The sequence below is a fragment of the Salvelinus sp. IW2-2015 genome, linkage group LG4p, assembly GCF_002910315.2.
Source record: "Salvelinus sp. IW2-2015 linkage group LG4p, ASM291031v2, whole genome shotgun sequence".
In the NCBI taxonomy this organism is placed as follows: Eukaryota; Metazoa; Chordata; class Actinopteri; order Salmoniformes; family Salmonidae; genus Salvelinus; species Salvelinus sp. IW2-2015.
Genome location: NC_036841.1, coordinates 14,992,403 through 15,016,938, shown reverse-complemented (window position 1 = coordinate 15,016,938; position 24,536 = coordinate 14,992,403). Strand labels below are relative to the sequence as shown.

Genomic DNA, 24,536 nt, shown 5'->3' with positions numbered 1-24,536 from the left:
TTTTTCAAGATTTTTTTTCTAATTTGACGAGGGTTGGAAAATCATCTGTCATCCACAAAAACCGTGGCAGGCCGGGGTGTGTGTGTTTTTATTTATTTTCCTGTGGAGGAGGCTTGGTGAGCGTACGGKCGCGATTTGGAGATGAAAGGCGTAGAATCATCCCGAGCCCTGCCCTGCCACTGAACCAGTCAAATTCCCTGACAAAGCTGTCAAGCCTCATTTTGCCTCTAACTGCCCGAGTAAACTTGGTCTGCCATTTGCAATAAACAAGAGTCGAGGCAAAAAGCACCCATTTTAGTCCATGTCAAACCCCACTGACTTAACCTTTTGAGTGTGGTTGTCAAAAAAAACACCTCCTCCCCTGATTTGTTTTGTATCGCTGCATTTATTCATTATTTACTCCCATTTGTTGCTCAGAAGGTGGAGAGAGATAGAAGTCAACCCAGATGGAGCCGTTAAAAGGCCCATCCGTAGTTTGCAGCGGCCGCCCGCAAATTAGATTAGTGTGAAAGTTCTGTACATTTGATCCGATTGTTCTCATGTTTGGCGAACGTGTCAAATCAGCGGGCGCTTTTTAACGAGCTGCAAAACGAGGCTGGTTGTTGCTGTAATGATGGCGAAGGCTGAGACCAGCATTCTCACGTTGTGCCTGTTACACGGTATGGGAAACACCCGATACTGCACTGCTGAGGAGCAGCAAGGCGAGACGGGTGCACATCGCATACCGAAATGCAGCCGGCTAAATTGCAAGAGGCGGCACGCACAAATAAATACTTAAAACCTTTTGCGCGATGTGAAATGAATGGCTGTTACATGCTCAAAAACCTGACTGATGTACTCATCATAGTTGGCCAGCTATGACGTTATGTCATTACCTCTGTAAGGTGTTTTGAAACCAAAGGGAGCTCTCCGAGGAGTTTAATTGTTGAGCCTCTCTGAGGGTGATAGTGAGGATAAACAACACCGTGTGTAGTTTGGTTTCTGTCCAGCAGTTCCTCCACTGGTGTGAGAGGCAGAAGAAGGCTCTCCTCCCTGTTCGTCCGTCCGTCTGTCTACATGTCTGGCTGATCTTTCATGTGTGGAGACCCCTAGGGGGGAGCTGTACCTGAGAACAACGTAGTCTGCCTGCTGCACGGACACTCCTTGCATCAGCCTGGGTCGTGTTCATTAGGGCACGCAACTGAAAGTTTTGCAACGGGAACGTGAAAAGTAGCATCTCTTATTGGACAGGTGCACGCTGTACCTCCCTGTTTCAGTCTGGTTTCTTCTGTTTGGTGCCTAATGAACACAACCCTGGGTTGGGTTGGCTACAGAGAACCAACATGGCTACAGAACATGCTTACTGCCCTAATTATGACATTGTAGATTTTTTTCCAGTTGGTACTGTTTTTTGTTGTTGTTACCATAATAGAGGAACTCCAATATAAGATGTTCCTTTTTCTCCCTCTGTATCGTATCGTACCTCACTCCTCCTTCCACCTATATCATCCTCCCATCCCATCTCTGTGCGCACTGCGCAGAGACAAATAATGAAAATGCTCGGCTTGGCCGTAATATTTTTGCCGGGATGTTAATTTTAAAGTCAAAGGGGCAGCTCCCTTTTCATCATGGCGGAGGCAGTGGGAATATTCAGCGCGCTGCAGATGTTCATGAATAATGTCTACGWCCAAACCCCTGGCYCGGGGGAAAGGYGGGAGGAMYAGYGYGSKAAGGGGGGRSYYGSYYGYMGYGMYGSYYGKGGGGCCAGATGAATTACACGTAGGGGGGATCTGACAGGCGACTCCGAAGCTTTGTGATCATTCCAAAGTTCRAATAATCTCTCTCACCTTCTCCATCTCCCCTGTAATGAAAGAGAATAGGTGATTGCACCTCGGGCTATGTTCCCCGGTTAATGACTCCTCCAAAGGCAGAGACCGGCCAAGGAAAAAATGAACTTTGAATGAGCGGCGAATTGGCTCTGACAGTGTGATAGACCGTGACACAGATRCTGTAGCAAAACAGACGTGGGCCTAATTGATTATCAATATTTTAAGCAAAGTGGTGAAAATAAGCATTAAGAGATGAGAAAGGGGAGAGAGAAGGGGGTCTGCTTGGGTGCCTTAGAGGGGGGCTCAGTTCTACCGCTCTCTCTCTCCCTGCCGGTCCTCTCTCTTTTTCCCTCTTTTTTCCCTCTCTGCCCTGCTCTCTCATTATTTCTCGCTTATTGTTTCACTCTTTTTATCTCTCTGTATGAAATAAAAATCATACCTAGATAGGTATTTTTCTTTCGCATACCTGATAGGGCTAGGCAAAACACATCTCTCTCTATCGTTAGAAAGGTCTTCTAATGATGTGTTCTGTCTCTGCTCCCTTCTCTATTTTAGCCTGTAGTGTTCAGTGGAGCGTGGTGTCCTTGCCGTTTGTAGTCCAGGGGCCACGTCCATCCTCATCTCTCCTTCTCCAGAGGGCTTTGGACACACACACACAACACACAACACACAACACACAACACACAACACACAACACACAACACACAGGCCCAGAGGACCACCAAGTCTCCACCTCCTTTGTCCTCCATGTTTGTTATCTGATATCAACAGTCTTGCTGAGCCCTATTGAGACTACACAGGGTCCGGGTCTCCCTCTTTTCTCCTTCTAAGTGGCCGCCCTCCTGATTCGTCTTGTGTCGGCCGGCCGATTAGCGCCCAGAGTTTGCGTTTCATGTGCGGGGGTCCTGCTCAAGCTGCAAGCCTCCCTCTTCTCGCCCACTCAGTCACAATGAGATCCTGCGCTGTCTTTCAGCGCGGAAACCAAGCCTATTATTCTCCATTCATCACATCAGCACTCTCACCACACACCGACTCAGGAACACACACCCTACTACACACTCGTATACTCCCCACTACACCCACACACCATGCGCACACACCCTTCCCCACCCATGTGCACAATGACAATATGCATACACACACGCTTATACTCTACCACAGACACACACACATACTCACAGACACATATTCTTAGCGGAAATACACAAGCACACTTAAAAACACCCCATACTTAAAAATAAACACAGCATGTTAGACATGCATTGTGTGCCCCCCCCTCCATCCCTCCTAAATCCCAGCAGTGGACCAGTTCAAAGAGGCAGTCTCCTGCCACAGCAGCAGGAGGAGAGAGAGCAGCACAGCGGAAGGAGAGGCGAGAGGGAGAGCAGCATGGGGGGAGAGAGAGATACACCAAGGGAGCAAGAAAAGGGCAGAGGAGAGTGATGAAGAGACCTGGTCAGGGTGAGGGTGGAGGGATGGAGGGGGAGAGGTGTCATCCAGTGTCCCAGCCCTCGTGAATATTTCACTCTGTGATATCTGCATTATGTATTTTCTTCATAAAGCCCTTTCAGGACCTTATCTATATTTTCTAGTATTTGTCAAGGCACTTCTATGTACTCTGTTTGGCATAGTGGTAGTGAACTCTGGATGGCTGTTCAATAGTAAGCGTTTATGTTTTCAACCTCAGGGCTATGTACGGTCCACAAGGTCATCTCACCCTGACTCCAACCTGACCGCGAGAGGCCTGTGATCCTCCATGCCTTTCCCAGAAGCCCTTTTTCTGACTGAAGGTGTTGGCCCCCGTACCCTAAAGGGCAGCGGTGAAACTGTGGAATTATGGGAAAGCTTTGCTCTTTGGTTTGGGAGAGGAAGGTTGTGGGCCTGCTGTGCTCCTCTGACCTGAACCACACATGCACGTGCACACAATCTTCACTCTCCTGCTCCTGCGCCCACATGAAGTGAGCCCCCTAGCCTTGCTGTGGAAGGTTCTGGCCCCAGGATAGGAGACTAGGACCCTCGCCTCTGTAACCCATGCATGGGGGGCCACGTGTGCCTAGGCAACTGGGTGCTCAGGGACCTGGGAGGTCCATGGTGTAGCTGGGTGGGTGAAGGCCTGCTGTGGCCCAGGACGGGSCCTCCACCACCCCAGGATCCTCACCTCATCTCTGGGCACAGAGAGAGCAGCTCCAACAGCCCATAAACAAACAGCAGCATAGTCCACTGGAACTCTTAACTGATCCTGAATAAAAGCAGGCAGAGCCTAAGATGTCTCATGTGGAAAATGAAAACTAGCCTTTACCGTCTCTCTACCAAGCTGTTGACCTTAAACCTCATGATTCATTCTGATTATTAAGTAGAAAATCATCTGTTGTCTCACATAGACACAGTTTGTTTCCTCTCTCTGACGGAAATGCGTAAAAAGTTTTTTTTTCTTATTTGGAAATGTGTTGTCTGATTCCGAGATCGGTGAAAACTCGCTTCTCTGCACCCCTCATATCACCCTCCCACTCGCAGCTTGATTGGCATCTGTTGAAAATCTTGGGTGAAAGAGAGAACGAACGGCTCCTCATCACCGCAAATTGTTTTTAATTAATTGGATTTCTCATCAGCCTGAAGAACTCTGCTTTTATTTCAAGCCTCCTCAGTGAGACAGTGTAATTTCTTTGATTGTGCCTCTTCCCCTCCCGTAGTCCGACAGTCAGCCTGCGTCCCAAATGGCACCATATTCCCTATATTGTCCAAAACTTTTGACCAGGGGCCCATAGGCACCCTATTCTCTTTGTATGGCACTACTGTTAGCAACACCCACCCGTAGCACGCGCTCCAGCAGGTATATTTCACTGGTCATCCCCAAAGACAACACTTCCTTTGGCCGCCTTTCCTTCCAGTTCTCTGCTGCCAATGACTGGAAACGAATTGCAAAAATCACTGAAGCTGGAGACTTATATCTCCCTCTCTAACTTTAAGAATCAGCTGTCAGAGCAGCTTACCGATCACTGTACCTGTACACAGCCCATCTGTAAATAGCACACCCAACTACCTCATCCTCATATTATTACTTACCCTCTTGCGCTTTTGCACCCCAGTATCTCTACTTGCACATCATCATCTGCACATCTATCACTCCAGTGTTAATGCTAAATTGTAATTATTTTGCCTCCATGGCCTATTTATTGCCTACCTCCCTACTCTTCTACATTTGTACACACTGTACATTTTTCAACAAAAAAATGATATTGTGTTATTGACTGTACGTTTGTTTATTCCATGTGTAACTCTGTGTTTTTGTTTTTGTCACACTGCTTTGCTTTATCTTGGCCAGGTCGCAGTTGTAAATGAGAACTTGTTCTCAACTGGCCTACCTGGTTAAATAAAGGTGAAATAAAAATAAATAAAATAAACTGTTGTGCACTAGGGTGATCCATCATGAGGATGGGATAGAACCAGTGTGTAGCCTCGTAATTTAAGCTTTTTCTAAGAATATAGCAGGAAACACAGGGAATAAAGCAGCCTCTGAGACGATTGTCAATGAATAATTGATTGAATTGGTAAGATATCTCGTTCTAATTGTTTTGTTTGTTAATATTTTATGGGCCGTCATTACATTCTCTTGATAGTAGATCAGAGGCCACGGCTGGATGGCAGGCCGTGTGGTTGGTTTGGTCTCTGCCCTCCCTTTTCAGGGGTGTATTCACTTGGAACCGAACAAAATCAAACGGGACGAAACAGGGAGTGACCTCCCTGAATTTGTCCAATTAAAACTCATGTTTTTAGTGCAGAACGTTTGCTGTTGTGAAAAATGTTGCTACAGTGTGCACTAATGAATACATCCCAGTTTTTTTGCTCATACTTTCTATTTACTATAGGAAACATGAAGTCACTGTTTCAGTGTATTTTTGTCCATAATTGTCTGTGTTTTATTGTCCATACGTTTTTATCATGCTTCTCTGAAGGCTTTTCCACCCACCTATTGTTCAACTAAATGAAAGCACCGGCCTGATTCCCCTGTTCAAAATTATGCCTTACAAGGTGTACATGGACTGGTTTTAATAGGACTACATGCACTTAAGCCCATCTGCACGTACACACCCACACACACACACACACACACACACTCATACAGGCCTCTGGTATTCTCGTCTGTTACTATGGCACACAGTATCCTGTGCCACCTAGTGGCAGATAGTGGCAGTGCCCTGGTGAGAAACACTTCACCTCTTGCCCTCATTATTCCTAACTGTGACGCCATATGCATTCTAGTGCTAAAGGAAGCCTAGAGAGGCCACAAGGATTCAATTTTATTTAATGGCTGATCATTTTATCCTTTCATCCTATTCACTTAAATCCGTCTCTCCTCTCGTCTCCTGGCCTGTGGACAGATGGATGGATGTATGGATGTGTGCGTGTGTGTGTACGTATGTGTGTCTGCACTGTGCAGGTTGCCTGGCTGCGGCGCACTGTAAAGTGCATTCCTGATTCAATGGGACATTTCTCCAATCGCGCGGTGCTGCTGCTAATATTATGTTTGTCGTTGGGCGTAAGGTTGATTTATCATGCTTCCTCTCCTCCTGACATTCAGATTCACTTTGATTGGCGGGTGGATAACAGGAATCCCCCCCCTTCTACTCTCCATACACACACACATACGCACCCACAAACACAAACACACGTTCGGTAAACGCACATACACACATTCACATACAGTACAAACACACTCACCCACATCCAGCACACACACACTCACACACACACACATACTAGTGATGCGCAGATTGACTTATGACCCGCCGTTCTCGCGGTTATATCTGCGGGGCGGGGTTTAGGGGCATGAAATATTGTGTTGATGAAGGGCGGGTAGGTGGTGGGCGGGTTGAATTAAGCCAAAACAATGCATTAAAAATCCATAAATGTATAATTCTTGTGCAATTCATATCTATATGCTACGTTGAGGTTTTTCTTTCATAATGTTTTATCGGGTGTTAGTGCCTAAGCTTTAGGGCCAACTGTACACACGCCAAATACATGCCAATTGCCAAATGCTTTTGAGCAGAAAAAGTTAACTTCGATCCACTGAGAGAAAAAGGACCATGTTTGAGTTTAATTCGATAAGGGAAAAGCTGCGAAATGGAGAGTTGAAAATAAAGAGAAGGGAGTTCCTGAACAGTAGCTTAATGCTTGGGAAAGCTGTTATGTGTGACGATTGTGAGGTGCTATATAAATCTGACAGTCACAAGACGGGGACTTCATATATGGCACGTCAAGGGAACTGTCCCCAAACGTCTTTGCTGCGAGGGAGAAGCCGAGATGGAAGAAGAAACTTTACAGATGTCAACTAGATTAAAGCGTTCATTCTATCGCTGTATGACATATTTTCTGGTGAGCAAGGTTTTTTTTAGTCTTCTAGGGCAGGGGTGTCACTCATTCCATGGAGGGCTTGTGTCTGCTGATTTTTCTTTTTTTTCTTTCAATTAAGACCTAGACAACCAGGTGAGGTGAGTTCCTTACTAATCAGTGACCTTAATTCAATCAATCAAGTACAAGGGAGGAGCGAAAACCCGCAGAGACTCCACCCTCCGTGGAATGACTTTGACATGTGTTCTAGGGCAACAAGTAACGAGAAGCTGCATGTATCTAATTATAGACAAGTTGAGTAACAAATAGGCTACTAAAATGTTGGAAATTGTAATCAGAAACATAGGCCTATCTAAATAAGGCTTACATAAAATATTGTTCCGGCGGCTCTCTACAGTGCATTTTCTATATTTACGGGTGCGGGCCTCAGATTTCTCCTTTATCACATATAGTAGGGTGGTTGCAGATGGGTTATTAGCAATTGCGGGCGACCAAACAGCTGGCCCACGCATCACGAACACACACACACACCCCTACCCACACATCCGTAACATGTTGAGAAGTGGGTAATACTCAGAAGCGGACTTTTTGAGCATCTCTATTTCAGTCAGAACAGTGCTTCTCTCTACGTTTTTCTATCCTTTTCTATCCCACTGTTTTCCATTTTGGTTTGATACTATTTGCTTACTGTTAGTCTTTGTTGTTCCGCAGGACGTATTGAGCTGTGTCAGTAGACCAGAGGTTCTGTTTGCACTTCCTGGGGGTTCTTCGAGTGGAGTCTGTAGTGTGCAAATGAGCTCTTCCTCCAGGCTACTCCCTCACACAATCCACTCTATCTATTCCCCTCCGTTCACTCCATTGTTTGCGTTGATTTCCTCCAGTCCCTTCTCTCGTTAACGTCTCGGGCTGAATCCCAAATGGCACCCTGTCCCCTTTGTGGTGCACTACTTTTGACCCAGGGCCCGTAGGAGATCCCACGGGGCTCAGGTCAAAAGGAGTGCACCACATTGTGCATGGGGTGCCATTTCGGACAGAGATCATGTCTCGACGTTGGCTAAGCTATAGGTGTGTGGGTGATGTGAATGGGATGTTAGAGGGGGTTATAGAGAGCCCTGTTGAGGGAAAGTGATGGATGGTGTTCCATCTGATTAGTTAGTCAGTGTAGATCAGTCTAAAAAACCCTTCCCTCTCCCCCTCCTTACACCACGACCTCCACCACCATCACTACCAGCAGTAGTAGTATGATGCATCCTAAAAGGCACCCTATTCCCTATTTAGTGCACTACTTCGGGCCCCTGATCAAAATGAGTGCACTACGAAGGGAATAGGGTGCCATTAAGATAGACTTAGCAGTAAAACCCCTCCTTCTGGGTTGAAAGGGGACCGAGCGCCTGATGGACCAGGGAACTTACGAACGAGAGGGAAATGCAGAGGAGACTAGCGGGGTGTGAGGGGGGGCAAGGGTTGTTCCCCCATGGACTGGACTTCTCTAAGGCGGTGGGGGCTGGATGGGGGTAGAGGTGTGTTGTGAGGCACACAGGCAGGCAGGGAAGCGTAGCCTCCCGTCCCCCTGTCTGTCTGCCCTCGGTGGGCGCAGTGCTCTAAAGCGGAGCCCCTTTTCCTCACACGGGGGTGTTTGATTTTGATATTCTGGCCTGGGTAATTAATCACAGAGGAGCAGGATGAGCTTTGTTTGGTTTGATTGAGAGGCCTGGGGCTGAAGGGGAGAGAGAAAGAAAGAGAGAGCGCTGGTGCTCAGGGATGGATGGATGGATGTGATGGAGGAGAATAGGTAGAGTTTGGTGTTTTTGGAGTAGGAGTGTGTGTGTGTGTGTGTGTGTGTGTGTGTGTGTGTGGTGTGTGTCGTGGGGGGGGGGGGGGGGGGCTATGCCTCTGAGTCATGCTCTAAGGAACGATTTTATCTGCCAGTTTTATTTAATTAATTTATTTATTTTCACCTTTATTTAACCAGGTCGGCCACAAGTTCTCATTTACAACTGCGACCTGGCCAAGATAAAGCAAAGCAGTGAGACACAAACAACAACAACACAGAGTTACACATGGGATAAACAAATGTACAGTCAACACAATAGAAAAATATATGTACAGTGTGTGCAAATGGACTAAGATTAGGGAGGTAAGGCAATAAATAGGCCATGGAGGCGAAATAATTACAATTTAGCAATAACACTGGAGTGATAGATGTGCAGATGAGGATGTGCAAGTAGAGAATCTGGGGTGCAAAAATATATATATATAAAAATATGGGGATGCTATTTACAGATGAGCTGTGTACAGGTACAGTGATCGGTAAGCTGCTCTGACAGCTGATGTTTAAAGTTAGAGAGGGAGATATAAGTCTCCAGCTTCAGTGATTTTTGAAATTCGTTCCAGTCATTGGCAGCAGAGAACTGGAAGGAAAGGCGGCCGAAGGAGGTGCTGGCTTTGGGGATGACCAGTGAAATATACCTGCTGGAGCACATGCTACGGGTGGGTGTTGCTATGGTGACCAGTGAGCTGAGATAAGGCGGGGCTTTACCTAGCAAAGACTTATAGATGACCTGGAGCCAGTGGGTTTGGCGAAGAATATGTAGCGATGGCCAGCCAACGAGAGCATACAGGTCGCAGTGATGGGTAGTATATGGGGCTTTGGTGACGAAACGGATGGCACTGTGATAGACTACATCCAATTTGCTGAGTAGAGTGTTGGAGGCTATAAGTCAGAACCGTCCAGAGTAGTGATGCTAGTCAGGCGGGCGGGTGCGGGCAGCAATCGGTTGAAGAGCATGCATTTAGTTTTAATAGCATTTAAAAGCAGTTGGAGGCCACGGAAGGAGTGTTGTATGGCATTGAAGCTCGTTTGGAGGTTTGTTAACACAGTGTCCATAGAGTGAGTAACCGTCTCATTTGGTCTTAATAACGGTAACCTCCAACCTCACACACACACAACGTATTTTCCTGTGTGTCTCTCTCTAATACATGCGTACAACAAACATCCTTGTCTATCACAGACATTGTGCCTTTCTTTTTTTGCCTGTGTCAAATAACACAGGTGTTTGAAGGTATTCAAGGTAAGTGTCTTCCTCGCATAAACCAGAATAAGAACAGAATGATTTGAATCCCCCTCTGATATACCTAGAATCCACTTACTACACCGTTGAAAACATGTCATAGCCAACGCTGTTTATTGTTCGCCATAATGAAATGCTTAAGAGAAATTGATGCGCCGAGACACAACATTTGAGTGGGCCGCCGCATCTCTCTCAGGCAATTCATCAGCGATGACTCGGTTCCTTCACTCAGGCGATTTCCCCCAATAATGAAGATGTTAGCAGAGATTAAAAAAGATAGTGCCGAGAATGGCAGGGCTATCAATACGGCCTGTAAATTAATTACGTTTCTGTTGCAGTATATCATTTATTTCAAAGCATTAACGTCTCCGAGGGGCCATTGGGCTTTATTGCTATCGTACTAGTTGATGAGTGAGCGGTGTAAAATTGAGTCTGCAATAGCATTACACTTAATGAGTTTAAACTTTTCCAAAACAGAGAGGAGAGAGAAAGAAGGGGAGAGGAGAACTAATATGAAATGAATGTGGGTGTACCGTGTTTGTGAGTGAATACAGTATGTGGAAGTAGAGCGAACAGGTCTTTGTGTGACTGCATATGGATGGACTAGGGGTGTGTTTGTGCTAGTGTGTTGACGCACACAGATGCAGGCCATAAGTTGTGCCCTCTCCCTGTGACTCCTCGGCCGCCGTCTTTGTTTAGTAATTGCTGTAGACAAAACGGCCGTCACACTAGTGCCACGGCTGCTTAACTCAACAGCCACAGTCGGATGTGACTGACATTCCTGCCTCTTTAGGACAATGACTTAGCTCCAAATGGCTTCTAACTTCCCTAATCCCGCCAAGTTACCACCTCCCTTCCATCACCACTAGCCACTGAGTGAGACAGACGGGGGTAAGTGAGACAGATAAGAGAGGTGAAAAAAGACTGAGAGAAGTGAGACAGTGAAGAGTGATTTGTCATTTATTTTCTGTTTCTGTTTCCTCCCCTCCAGCCCTTTACTTGGTTCTCTTATCCTTCTGCTTTGCACACTTTCTCCCTGTTTCTCGCCCTCCCTTCCTCTCTTCTCTCTCTTCCTCCATCTCTCCAGTATACTGCTCGGGGCGATAGCACAATATCAAACTGTTTATCCATCTCTCATCTCCGCTCTGCCTCCAGGGGATCCTGCCCCCACAAACAATGAAAGTCGGTCCTCACAACGGAGCCAGATCCTGTTTAATTACATCAATAAGGAGAGCTACTGGAAAACATTAGTACAACCTTAATACAAGCTTACCACGCCACTGTTATATAGCCAACACACTGGTAATGTACACTCATAAACAACAGCACACACACGGCCGGATATACGCAATATAAATAGATTATGGGGAATATCTGTCAGCGTATAGAGAACATCATTGGGGGTATATCTCTTTGTCTATTAGGGACTCCAGTTCATCGTTGCATTCCTGACAATTCTGTGATGGGGACTTTGATTAAATTAGGTCATAATAAAACAAAGTGTTGGGGACGGCAGAAGTCTTTCACTTCATTTACACTTCATTCTGTCTTGGCTGGAAGGGCCAAGGAGAAGAGATGAGAGGAGGAGGGGATGCGAATGGCGGGCTCTGTTGAAATCCAATTGTGATTATATGTGTAATTGCAGCTCGGGGAGCCCCGGGGCCTACAGAGCTATGTAGCGACGCCGGGTCTATGTTTCATTCAAATCATCATCGAGGAACGGAGAGACCGAGAGAGCAAGAGAGAGAATAATACAGACAAATGCCATGCAGGCCCCGCCTGCTGCATCCAATCCCGTCCTCCTCCTCTTCTCTGGCTGGATTAGCCGCAGCTCGTTAGCGTGCAAAAATGTAATAATGCAACATCAGGTGGAATTGGGCCGGCTCCATTATCAGCCTACAAGATGGATGATGTGCATGGGGCGCCACACAAGGGGGCCGGAGGGGCGAGGGGGCTGCAATTTAGATTCAATAAACTAGCAAACCAAGAGGCCCCCCCAGATCTGATTTATCTCTTACTCTACGGCCAGTCGCTTTTTCTGAGCTGATTTCCTATTACTGCTCTGGGAGAACAATTCATTGGGATAATGCGCAGGCCAAAAGCAGAGCCTGGGTGGCCCCTGAGACCGTAAGAAACCAGATCGGGGAGATGGTTTAATAGGTTTAAGAGGAACGATAAGCAATTAAATCTAAGGCCCCGAGTTCAGTTATTACATTCAAGAGTGAGATATTAAACCTAAAGAGTTCGGTGGGTTATTCAACATAAGACTAAGCTAGCTAGGTCTCTATATTAAAAGTGAGAGAGGTTATCGTGTTAAGGGGTTTATCGGGTTAGGGAACAACAGAGAAAACTCCTCCTACAACACTTGATACAAATACACTGCTCAGCGACGTGTGTTATGTTGTTGCTACAAGAGATAAAGAAGAGATAAAGAAGATAAAGAAATGTGCTATTTGCTCTGCTCATGAGGGTTTCTTTCTTTCCCAGCTAAAACCGATGAGGTGCTGAAAGCCAAGGAGAGGAAGGACGAGGAGGCCAAGAAGATGAAGTTGGAAGGTGAGCCTGGTCAATGTCATCAGTTTAGTAGTGGAGGTGGTACTGTATGTGGGCTGTGTAGCATGATATATTACAGTACACATAATTAATGTTCCCTAAAAAAAATGTGGCACTGAGCAAATTTCAGGTCTTCTGAGTGCAAACTTGAATGTTGTGAACACTGACCCTGTACCCACTGTAAGATACAGTTTTAACAGTGGCCAAGTAGGTTATTGTGGCTATTTGATCATAATGTAGGTCTACCAGAGTAGGCCTACATTCAAGGTGGCCTACTATCAAGGAGGTGACTGAAAATGTTTTTGTGTTTGTTGCAAGAAACCACTTTACAAAATAAAATGCATTATTATTCCCATACCATTATTCAAGCCTGTCTCAGGCTTATACACCACTGCCCCTTTATGACAAAAAAAAGCTCTCTACCTGACTTGCTTTTCAAAGATGTCTAGAAATGTTTAAGTTTGGTGCTCTTGTAGGAAGTTATCACTCCCCTACTGCTGACTACAAATTATCTATAACTGGGCTAATAACTCACTAACTAGCAAAGGATATTAACAAAATGTGCACACGTGGCTACACGCAGCTCTCGCTTTGATGTCAAAACAAGTGCATCTACTCCCAACCACAGCTGTAAACACAGTCCAGTTCAAAGTAAATGGCACAGATCCATATATGGCAATGGTCTATTTGCATACAGGCCTACTGCATCTCTAATTGGTTATGCTGCACATGTCTGTGTAGAGTACGGGCTGAGCTCTGCGCAATAGAATCCTACTCCGATGCGTTCTGTCTACAACAAAATCTCTTGCATAGTTTGTTTTGTTTCGGTATGTTGCGTTGAAAGTGGCTAATATTGCGTTGATTTTATCACTATTGCCACAGTAAAGGGAAACATTAATAGTGTTAACTAACTGGGAGAAAACTAGAAAGTTGAAGTTCAATCTAGTGCTTCTCTCCATGGGCTGATATTTCTTTTGCGCTCTACGGGGCAGTCCCTGGGGAACTGCGTGGCACCGCCCGCGCATGCGCACAGTTTAGAGGGAACATTGCCCATAATGCTCTGTGTAACATCAATACATACTGGGTTTGTGTAGCTGAGTGGTGGTGACAGACGGATGGGCAGGCAGATGGGCAAGCAGACAGACGCGCTGGCGTACAGGCAGAAAGACAGACAAGACTGACCAGTGAGCAATTGGCCAACTCCTTCAGTCTTTACTTACAGTGCCTTCAGAAAGTATTCACACCCCTTGACTTTTTCCACATTTTGTTGGTACAAAGTGGGATTAAAATAGATTTTCATTGTAATTTTTTTGTCAACGAGCTACACAAAATAGTCTGTCAAAGTGGAAGAAAAATTCTAACATTTGTAAAAAATTCATGAACAGTTTTACACAATATATCTTGATTAGGAAAGTATTCAACCCCAGTACGTTACAATCACCTTTGGCAGCGATTACAGCTGTGAGTCTTTCTGGGTAAATCTCTAAGAGCTTTCCACACCTGGATTGTGCAACATTTGCCCATTATTCTTTTCAAAATTCTTCAAGCTCTGTCAAATTGGTTGTTGATACTTGCTAGACGACCATTTTCAGGTCTTGCCTTATATTTTCACGCAGATTTAAGTCAAAACTGTAACTCGTCCAACAGTCACTGTCTTCTTGGTAAGCAACTCCAGTGTAGATTTGGCCTTGTGTTTTAGGTTATTGACCTGCTGAAAGGTGAATTCAGTGAACACGCTTTTTTTTTCTTTTTTTAGATCTGTTCAGATCAGAGTGTGGGTGCACAATTGTTGATATTCTTTGCTAGTTAGCGAGTTATTAGCCCAGTTATAGATAAGTATAGTACAGCAATGGGTAGTTAATGCTTCCTACAAGAGCACAAAACGTGTAGGCTACATTTCAAGTAGTCTTTGAAAAACCAGTCAGGTATTAAGCTTATGTCTATTTTGAGACTGGCTTGAATATGCAAATAAGCCAATAGGCAGAGGGGTAGCCTACAGTGTCTAATTCTCTGTATGGTAATAATAATACATTTTATTTTGTAAAGTGGTTTCTTGCATCATACAACACAATACAATGCAATTTACACTCATCTATTTGGCCCATGGTGTTACAGACCAAGTATAAAATCATTAATTAATGTCAAGCCCTTCATAATGTAAAAACATTTTTAAATATCTAATGTAATGTAAGCCTGCATTAAACACCTCATATAGGCTACTGGAGGATATATCATAGAAATCAAAAGCTATTTCCATTTGAAAATGTTATGAGATTTGCTCCATTGGTTTTGTTGGTAGGCTCAAATAGCCACACAAGCCTTTTGTGTACTGTCTAAAACTGTAAGGGTACAACCTCAGTGATCACTATAAATGCGCTGGGAGTTACAAAATTTGCAATAAATTCTCGCAAAGTTCAAGTTTCCGCTCACTAGACCAAACATTTGCTCAGTGCCCCCAAAGAATTTTAGGGAACATTGCCCATAACATGATGCAACCACCACTATGCTTGAAAATATGTAGAGTGGGAATGAGTAATATGTTTGGGGAAAATCCAATACAACACTTTGTATTCAGGACAAAAAGTGAATTGCTTTGCCAAATTCTTTCCAGCAATACTTTAATGCCTTGTTGCAAATAAGATGCATTTAAAAAATATATATTTGTAGTCTGTACAGGCTTCCTTCTTTTCACTCTGTCAATTAGGTTAGTAATTGTGGAGTAACTACAATGTTGTTGATCCATCCTCAGTTTTCTCCTAAAACAGACATTAAACTGTGTAACTGTTTTAAAATCACAATTGGCCTCATGGTGAAGCCCTGAGCGGTTACCTTGAACGGTTTCCTGAACTTATTTAGGCATGCCATAACAACGGGTTTGAATACTTATTGACTCAAGACATTTCAGCTTTTCATTTGTAATTCATTTGTAAAAAAAATAATAATAAAAAAAACTAAATTAAATATCAAAAAACTAAATTCAACTTTGACTTTATGGAGTATTGTGTGTAGGCCAGTAACATAACATCTCAATTGAATCCATTTTAGATTCAGGCTGTAACACAACAAAATGTTGAAAAYTCCAGGGGTGTGAATACTTTCTGAATGCACTATAACTAACTATATGAAGGCTACAAATGAGATTTGCCATACATTTGTGATCGGAACCTGTTACTTAAAACAACCTAAACTCAGAGATTGTTGATGTTTACATTGGACATGGTTAAACACTCCAGCTCCCCCTTTTCACAGCATATAGCACGAGCTGTTGTGACAGCTGAAATATACATACAATAACATACATTAGTAGATATTGATAGTAGAATTGTGCTAGGTTGCACAGGCAGTGCATTTGTCGTTTCAGCCTGTACCTCTCTCCTCGATTCCTCCCCTTCTTACACACAGTGTGTGTACAAAATGGCACCCTATTCCCTATGTAGTGCACTGCTGCAACGGGGTCCACGGTCAAATCTCATTATATATACTGTGTATATACAGTACCAGTCAAAAGTTTGGACACACCTACTCATTCCAGGGTTTTTCTTTATTTTGACTATTTTCTACATTGTAGAATGATAGTGAAGACATCAAAATGATGAAATAAGACATATGGAATCATGTAGTAACCAAAAAAGTGTTAAACAAATAACAATGTATTTTATATTTGATATTCTTCAAAGTAGCCACCCTTTGTCTTGATGACAGCTTTGCACAGTCTAGGCATTCTCTCAACCAGCTTCATGAGATAGTCACCTGGAATGCATTTCAATTAACAGGTGTGCCTTGTTAAAAGCTAATTTGTGGAATTTCTGTCCTTAATGTGTTTGAGCCAATCAGTTGTGTTGTGACAAGGTAGGGGTGATAAACAGAAGATAGCCCTATTTGGTAAAAGACCAAGTCCATATTATGGCAAGAACAGCTTAAATAAGCAAGGAGAAACGACAGTCCATCAATACTTTTAAGACATGAAGGTCGGTCAATAGGGAACATTTCTTCAATCTTTGAAAGTTTCTTCAAGTGCAGTTGCAAAGCGCTATGATGAAACTGGCTATCATGAGGACTGCCACAGGAAAGGAAGACCTAGAGTTACATCTGCTGCAGAGGATAAGTTCATTAGAGTTAACTGCACCTCAGATTGCAGCCCAAATAAATGCTTCACAGCTTTCAAGTAACAGACACATCTCAACATCAACTGTTCAGAAGAGACTGCGTGAATCAGGCCTTCATGGTCAAATTGCTGCAAAGAAACCACTAGTAAAGGACACCAATAATAAGAAGAGATTTGCTTGGGTGAAGAAACACGAGCAATGGACATTAGACCGGTGGTCTGTTGAGTCCAAATTTGAGATTTTTGGTTCTAACAGTCTTTGTGAGATGCAGAGTAGGTGAACGAATTATCTATGCATCTGTGGTTCCCACCATGAAGCTTAGAGGAGGAGGTGTGATGGTGTGGGGGTGCTTTGCTGGTGACACTGTCAGTAATTTATTTAGAATTCAAGGCACACTTAACCAGTATGGCTACCACAGCATTCTGCAGCGATACGGCATCCCCATCTGGCTTTGTTTTTCAACAGGACAATGACCCAAAACACACCTCCAGGCTGTTTAAAGGCTATTCGACGAAAAGGAGAGTGATGGAGTGCTGCATCAGATGACCTGGCCTCCACAATCACCCGGCCTCAACCCAATTGAGATGGTTTGGGATGAGTTGGACCGCAGAGTGAAGGAAAAGCAGCCAACAAGTACTCAACCCTTCAAGACTGTTGGAAAAGCATTCCTCATGAAGCTGATTGAGAGAATGCCATGAGTGTGCAAAGCTTTGAAGAATCTAAAATATATTTTGATTTGTTTAACACTATATACACTGCTCAAAAAAATAAAGGGAACACTAAAATAACACATCCTAGATCTGAATGATTGAAATATTCTTATTAAATACTTTTTTCTTTACATAGTTGAATGTGCTGACAACAAAATCACACAAAAATTATCAATGGAAATCAAATTTATCAACCCATGGAGGTCTGGATTTGGAGTCACACTTCAAAATTAAAGTGGAAAACCACACTACAGGCTGATCCAACTTTGATGTAATGTCCTTAAAACAAGTCAAAATGAGGCTCAGTAGTGTGTGTGGCCTCCACGTGCCTGTATGACCTCCCTACAACGCCTGGGCATGCTCCTGATAGGTGGTGGATGGTCTCCTGAGGGATCTCCTCCCAGACCTGGACTAAAGCATCCGCCAACTCCTGGACAGTCTGTGGTGCAACGTGGCGTTGGTGGATGGAGCGAGACATGATGTCCCAGATGTGCTCAATTGAATTCAGGTCTGGGGAACGGGCGGGCCAGTCCATAGCATCAATGCCTTCCTCTTGCAGGAACTGCTGACACACTCCAGCCACATGAGGTCTAGCATTGTCTTGCATTAGGAGGAACCCAGGGCCAACCGCACCAGCATATGGTCTCACAAGAGGTCTGAGGATCTCATCTCGGTACCTAATGGGAGTCAGGCTACCTCTGGCGAGCACATGGAGGGTGTGCGGCCCCAAAGAAATGCCACCCCACACCATGACTGACCCACTGCCAAACGGTCATGCTGGAGGATGTTGCAGGCAGCAGAACGTTCTCCACGGCGTCTCCAGACTCTGTACGTCTGTCACATGTGCTCAGTTGCTGAACCTGCTTTCATCTGTGAAGAGCACAGCGAATTTGACAATCTTGGTGTTTCTCTGGCAAATGCCAAACGTCCTGTACGGGTTTGGGCTGTAAGCACAACCCCACCTGTGGACGTCGGGCCCTCATACCACCCTCATGGAGTCTGTTTCTGATCGTTTGAGCAGACACATGTACATTTGTGGCCTGCTGGAGGTCATTTGCAGGGCTTTGGCAGTGCTCCTCCTGCTCCTCCTTGCACAAAGGCGGAGGTAGCGGTCCTGCTGCTGGGTTGTTGCCCTCCTCCACGTCTCCTGATGTACTGGCCTGTCTCCTGGTAGTGCCTCCATGCTCTGGACACTACGCTGACAGACACAGCAAACCTTCTTGCCACAGCTCGCATTGATGTGCCATCCTGGATGAGCTGCACTACCTGAGCCACTTGTGTGGGTTGTAGACTCCGTCTCATGCTACCACTAGATGAAAGCACCGCCAGCATTCAAAAGTGACCAAAACATCAGCCAGGAAGCATAGGAACTGAGAAGTGGTCTGTGGTCACCACCTGCAGAACCACTCCTTTATTGGGGGTGTCTTGCTAATTGACTATAATTTCCACCTGTTGTCTATTCCATTTGCACAACAGCATGTGAAATTGATTGTCAATCAGTGTTGCTTCCTAAGTGGACAGTTTGATTTCACAGAAGTGTGATTGACTTGGAGTTACATTGTGTTGTTTAAGTGTTCCCTTTATTTTTTTGAGCAGTGTATATAGTAAAAATAAAGAAACTTTTTGGGTTACTAAATTATTTCATAGTTTTGATGTCTTCACTATTATTCTACAATGTAGAAAATAGTAAAGATAAAGAAAAACTTTGGAGTGGGTGTGTCAACTTTTGACTGGTACTGTGTGTATATATATATATATAGAATAATAGTGAAGACATCAAAACTATGAAATAATTTAGTAACCAAAAAAGTGTATTTATTTTTACTATATATATATATATATATATATATATGTGTGTGTACATACACACTACTGTTAAAAAGTTTGGGGTAATTTAGAAATGTCCTTGTTTTTGAAAGAAAAGCACATTTTTGTCCATTAAATTAACATCAAATTGATCAGAAATACAGAAAATGTATGTTTCACGAGATGAAATAAAAGATCCCAGAAAAGATTCATATGGACAAAAAGCATATTTCTCTAAAATGTTCTGCCAAATTTGGTTACATTTACATTGTTTATTGAGCATTTCTCATTTGCCAAAATAATCCAGCCACCTGACAGGTGTGGCATATCAAGAAGCTGATTAAACAGCATGATCATTACACAGGAGCACCTTGTACTGGGGACAATAAAAGGTCACTCTAAAATGTGCAGTTTTGTCACACAACACAATGCCACAGATGTCTCAAGTTTTGAGGGAGCGTGCAAATGGTATGCTGACTGCAGGAGTGTTCCGCCAGAGCTGTTGCCAGATAATTAAGCCGCCTACAACATCATTTTAGAAAATTTGGCAGTATGTCCAACCGGCCTCACAACCGCAGACCACATGTAACCATGCCACCCCAGGACCTCCACATCCGGCTTCTTCACCTGCGGGATCGTCTGAGACCAGCCAACCGGACAGCTGATGAAACTGAGGAGTATTTATGTCTGTAATAAAATAAAATTAACATTATTAGGTATATTACTAACAACAATAGATTATTTTTCATTGGCCAAGGGATCTGTGGAATAAGTTACGAGTGTGTAATAAAATACAATGTAATATTATTAATCTACAATGTATGTTCTTAACCCTGGGCTAAATGGGCCTGGGAGGCTCACAGTGATATTGGTATCCACAGTACTCTACCAATTATAAAATATTCAACTCAATACTTATTGCATTCCCAAATTATTATTTTTTATTACACATCAGTGCACTGTTAAGCTTTGCTGTAAAGTTTTCTCAGACTCATGGGAAAATGTGTAGAATTGCAGGGCATTCTTTTTAAATCTGCAACAACAAAAAAATCGCTCTGCCTCATAACGAAATGTATAGAATTACAGGAAATTAGCTTGAAAACTGCTACATTTTCTTTCCTATGCGAAGAGGCGGCCTTTAAAATGTTCCTTCCCAGGGCCCGAGACTTGACTCAAGTTGTGTTCTGATTATGAGGGGTTCCCTGATTCATTTTCTATCACAGAAGGGGTCCCCGGCCCCAAAAAGTTTGAGAACCCCTGACGTAGGGAATAAGGTGCCATTTGGGAAGCAGACAGCATTTCGACAGACATTTTCAAGTAAAGTCAGGAGAAATTTGCTATGGAGCAACAAAAAGTGCTAGCGGTAAAACAACAAAAAAAGGATTCACATGGGATAATGAAATTAAGTCAGTCCTGTCCTGGTGTTGGCCTGAAATGAATGACAAAATGTCAGGGTGCAGGTGGTGATGTGTGTATGTGCGTGTTTGTGCTTCCATCCGTGTGCGGACGTAGCTAGAATTGAATTAATTCGATTTCGCACATACCTACCTATACAATGTCTTTCAGAAACAAGGCATTTCATGGCTTTACACCACACACACATACTGAAAACTTCCAGATTGCTTCCAGATTGCTGAAGACGTTCAGTGTTATTATTGTCGAGTTGTGGTACATGACATGTTACTAGTGTCTTTACTTGGCTATGTGTTGCACCACATCCATTCTGGAGAGTAATTCAAGGGGTTTGGTAACAGTAACGCACACACACAGAGTGGGAAACTGTGCATGACCTTTAAAGTTTGGTGACCTTTTAGCCAAATGAAAGCCCGGCCATCAGAAATTAATTAGCCCTGCAAACCTACTCTGGTCTTTCCTCCGTTGGCAGCGAGGACATAAATTAAATCGCTCTCTCTGTTTCGCCCTCATTTTTTGGTCTGTCATTTTCTCATTCTATTTTTCATTTCTCTTGCTGCTCCGTCCCCCTCCTCCCTCCCCTTCCCCCTCTCTCTCTCTCTCTCTCCCTCTCTTTCTCAGTGGAGACATTGGCAAAGTYTTGAGTAAGTGTGTGGCTCCAGGCTACGGTGCCGAGCTCCCAGTCAAGTAGGTTTCTTAAGCAGAGTTCACGCTGTAATCTCGCCTTTTTTCGAATCAATTGACTCCTTCCCCCACCCCCCAGCTCAAAGCCACTTCATTCCTCTCTCAAACTGTTCCTGTTTTATTAAGTAACGCGCTGTGCCCACATAGCGCTGCGAGGCTTTGTTTTTTTTATTCCTGGTCCTCTTTAGGAGAGCGGACCGAAATAGTCGGATGCAAAACAGCTCATCAAAGCGCCTCCGCCAACCCAACAGCTGCTTTGGCTCTGACCACGAAGACCGAGAGCTGGCGTCACACGGTGGGCTCCGCCCACTGGCGTCCGGCACCCGGCCCAGCTTCTCAATGGCCAACTGAATGGAAGAGGTGGGCCCGGCGCTTATTAAATGCTGTGTCACCGGGGTCTCCCATGCACTCCCGCAGGAGCCCCTACAGATCAGCCCCGACAAGAACGTTACTGCTTGAACCGTTAAGAAGAACAAAATTAAACCAAACAAGATGACGAGAACAGCTACCTACACTACACTTCACAAATAGATTTACAAGTCCAACAGTAGTGGTACTAATCGAAARCGTTCTTGATTCATGTGGATGCTGTGATATGCACACTATTATTATACCGCAGTACACACTGACTGCCCCTGAGCAAAGTGGGTTTTATCAAGAGGGCATCCAGATCAATACTTAACAAAGTATTCTCAACTTGAAAGGGCTGTTATTTTTGTGTCTTGTCTGTTTAAGGGCAAATAGTAGAGTTGGAAAATGTAACTTTGGAAGAGACAGCCACTAGCTATGTACACTACATGGCCAAAAGTATGTGGACACCTGCTCGTTGAACATCTCATTCCAAATTCATGGGCATTTATATGGAGTTTGTCCCCCGTTTGCTGCTATAACGGCCTCCACTCTTCTGGGAAGGCTTTCCACTAGATGTTGGAACATTGTTGCGGGGACTTGCTTCCATTCAGCCACAAAAGCATTAGTGAGGTTGTGCACTGATGTTGGGCGATTAGACCTGGCTCTCAGTCGGCGTTCCAATTCATCCCAAAGGTTTTTGATGGGGTTTAGGTCAGGGCTCTGTGCAGGCCGGTCAAGTTATTCCACACCGATTTCGACAAACCATTTCTGTATGGACCTTGCTTTGTGCACAGGGGCATTGTCGTTCTGAAACCGGAAATGGCCTTCCCCAAACCGTTGCCACAAAGTTGGAAGCACATAATTGTCTAGAATGTCATTATGCTGTAGTGTTAAGATTTCCCTTCACTGGAACTAAGGGGTTTAGCTCAAACCATAAAAAACAGCCCCAGACCATTAGTCCTCCTCCACCAAACTTTACAGTTGGCACTGTGCACTGGGGCGGGTAGCGTTCTCCTGGCATCCGCCAAACCCAGATTGGTCTGTCAAGACTGCCAGATGGTGAAGCATGATTCATCACTCCAGAGAACGCGTTTCCACTGCTCCAGTGTGCAAGGTGGGCGAGCTTTACACGACTCCAGCCGACGCTTGGCATTGTACATGGTGATCTTAGTTTCGGCCATGGAAACCCATTTCATAAAGCTCCCGACGAACAGTTCTTGTGCTGATGTTGCTTCCAAAGACAGTTTAGAACTTGGTTGTGAGTGTTGCAACCAAGGACAGACGATTTTTGCACGATACGCGCTTCAGCACTCGGCGGTCCCATTGTGTGAGCTTGTGTGTCCTACCACTTCGTGCCTGAGCCGTTGTTGCTCCTAGACATTTCCACTTCACAATAACAGCACTTACAGTTGACCGGGGCAGCTTAGCATGGCTGAAATTTGATGAACTGACTTGTTGGAAAGGTGACATCCTATGATGGTGGTACGTTGAAAGTCACTGAGCTTTTCAGTACGGTCCATTCTACAGCCAATGTTTGTCTATGGAGATTGCATGGCTATGTGCTCGATTGTATACACCTGTCAGCAACGGGTGTGGCTGAAATAGCAGAATCCATACATTTGAAGGTGTGTCCACATACTTTTGGCCATGTAGTATATGTCTGCTGTATTTATTGCTGCCCTGCCTTTTGGTTTTAGCTATGGAGTGTGATGCTACACACTAACACCAGGATTCAGGCCAATGTGATGTGAGGGCAAGACTGACTCTGTCAGATGTAATGGCTGTGGTKGTCAAACCCAGTGCTCACACTCAAAAAAGTGAATGCATGTTTCATAATGAGAGCGATCAGATCTTTCCACAGTATTTCCCCACCACTAGCCCTCCTTGGTAAAGATTTGAAAAGGTGCAGATGAATCAGGTGTAGCATGTGTGTGGCAGAGAGAGATCAAAACCGGGGCTCATTAGACTGTTAATTCCCCTTCTTTTCACGTGTGCAGTTGTTCAGAGGAGCAGGTGACAGAGGCTATAACATCATGCAGTCAATATGGAAATTAGTGTCAAATGCTTAATAACCTCAGCCATTCCCACGCACAGCCATGCCTGTTCAAAGGCATTGTGAATTGTGTGTGTGACTGCAGGACGTTAGAAAGGCTAGTGTTGTTTTCCTGTGGTTTATATCTCATATGCTGATGGTATGACGGTAAGGTATTTGAGTCATATGAACCTCTGTCCCTATCATCACAAACCTCTGGCAGATTGGAAGATCATATATTTTAATGAGAAGTTCAATAGCTTTTTAACCCATCTCATTAGGAGGAATATATACTATGGGCTTGCTCTTTTGGCATTAAAACGAAATAACTGTTTGTTTAATTATGCGGTGTGTACGATGGGTCACGGGTTGGGGTGTGTACCTATCTGTGTGTGTCTGTGTTCTGGAGTTAGATGGCGATTAAATATTCAGAGGGGTTGCTCCCCCTCTCCCCGACCCTGCTGCGGCCATTAACACATCATCACCATATAACTAGCTCTGTTGTCAATCACCAGCCCCATGCTAAAGAGGCAAATGTKTGGTCTTCATCTCTGGCCTGGCTGTAGAACAGAAAAAAAGCCAAGTAACAAGGGAGTGACTGGGAGAGAAAATGGCCAAACCAACAGAGATGCCTTTTCTTTTTCACCTTC

General features: G+C 44.4%; 1 protein-coding gene across 1 annotated transcript in view; it reads left to right on the top strand.

Annotated features, from left to right (window-relative positions):
* The window catches only part of rsrc1 (arginine/serine-rich coiled-coil 1), a 179,231-nt gene that overhangs the window by 133,932 nt on the left and 20,763 nt on the right, over positions 1 to 24,536 (top strand). Inside the window, exon 7 of the mRNA XM_070436819.1 lies at positions 12,719 to 12,787. Coding sequence (XP_070292920.1) covers positions 12,719 to 12,787 — 69 coding nt within the window. The remainder of the gene's footprint in view (positions 1 to 12,718; positions 12,788 to 24,536) is intronic.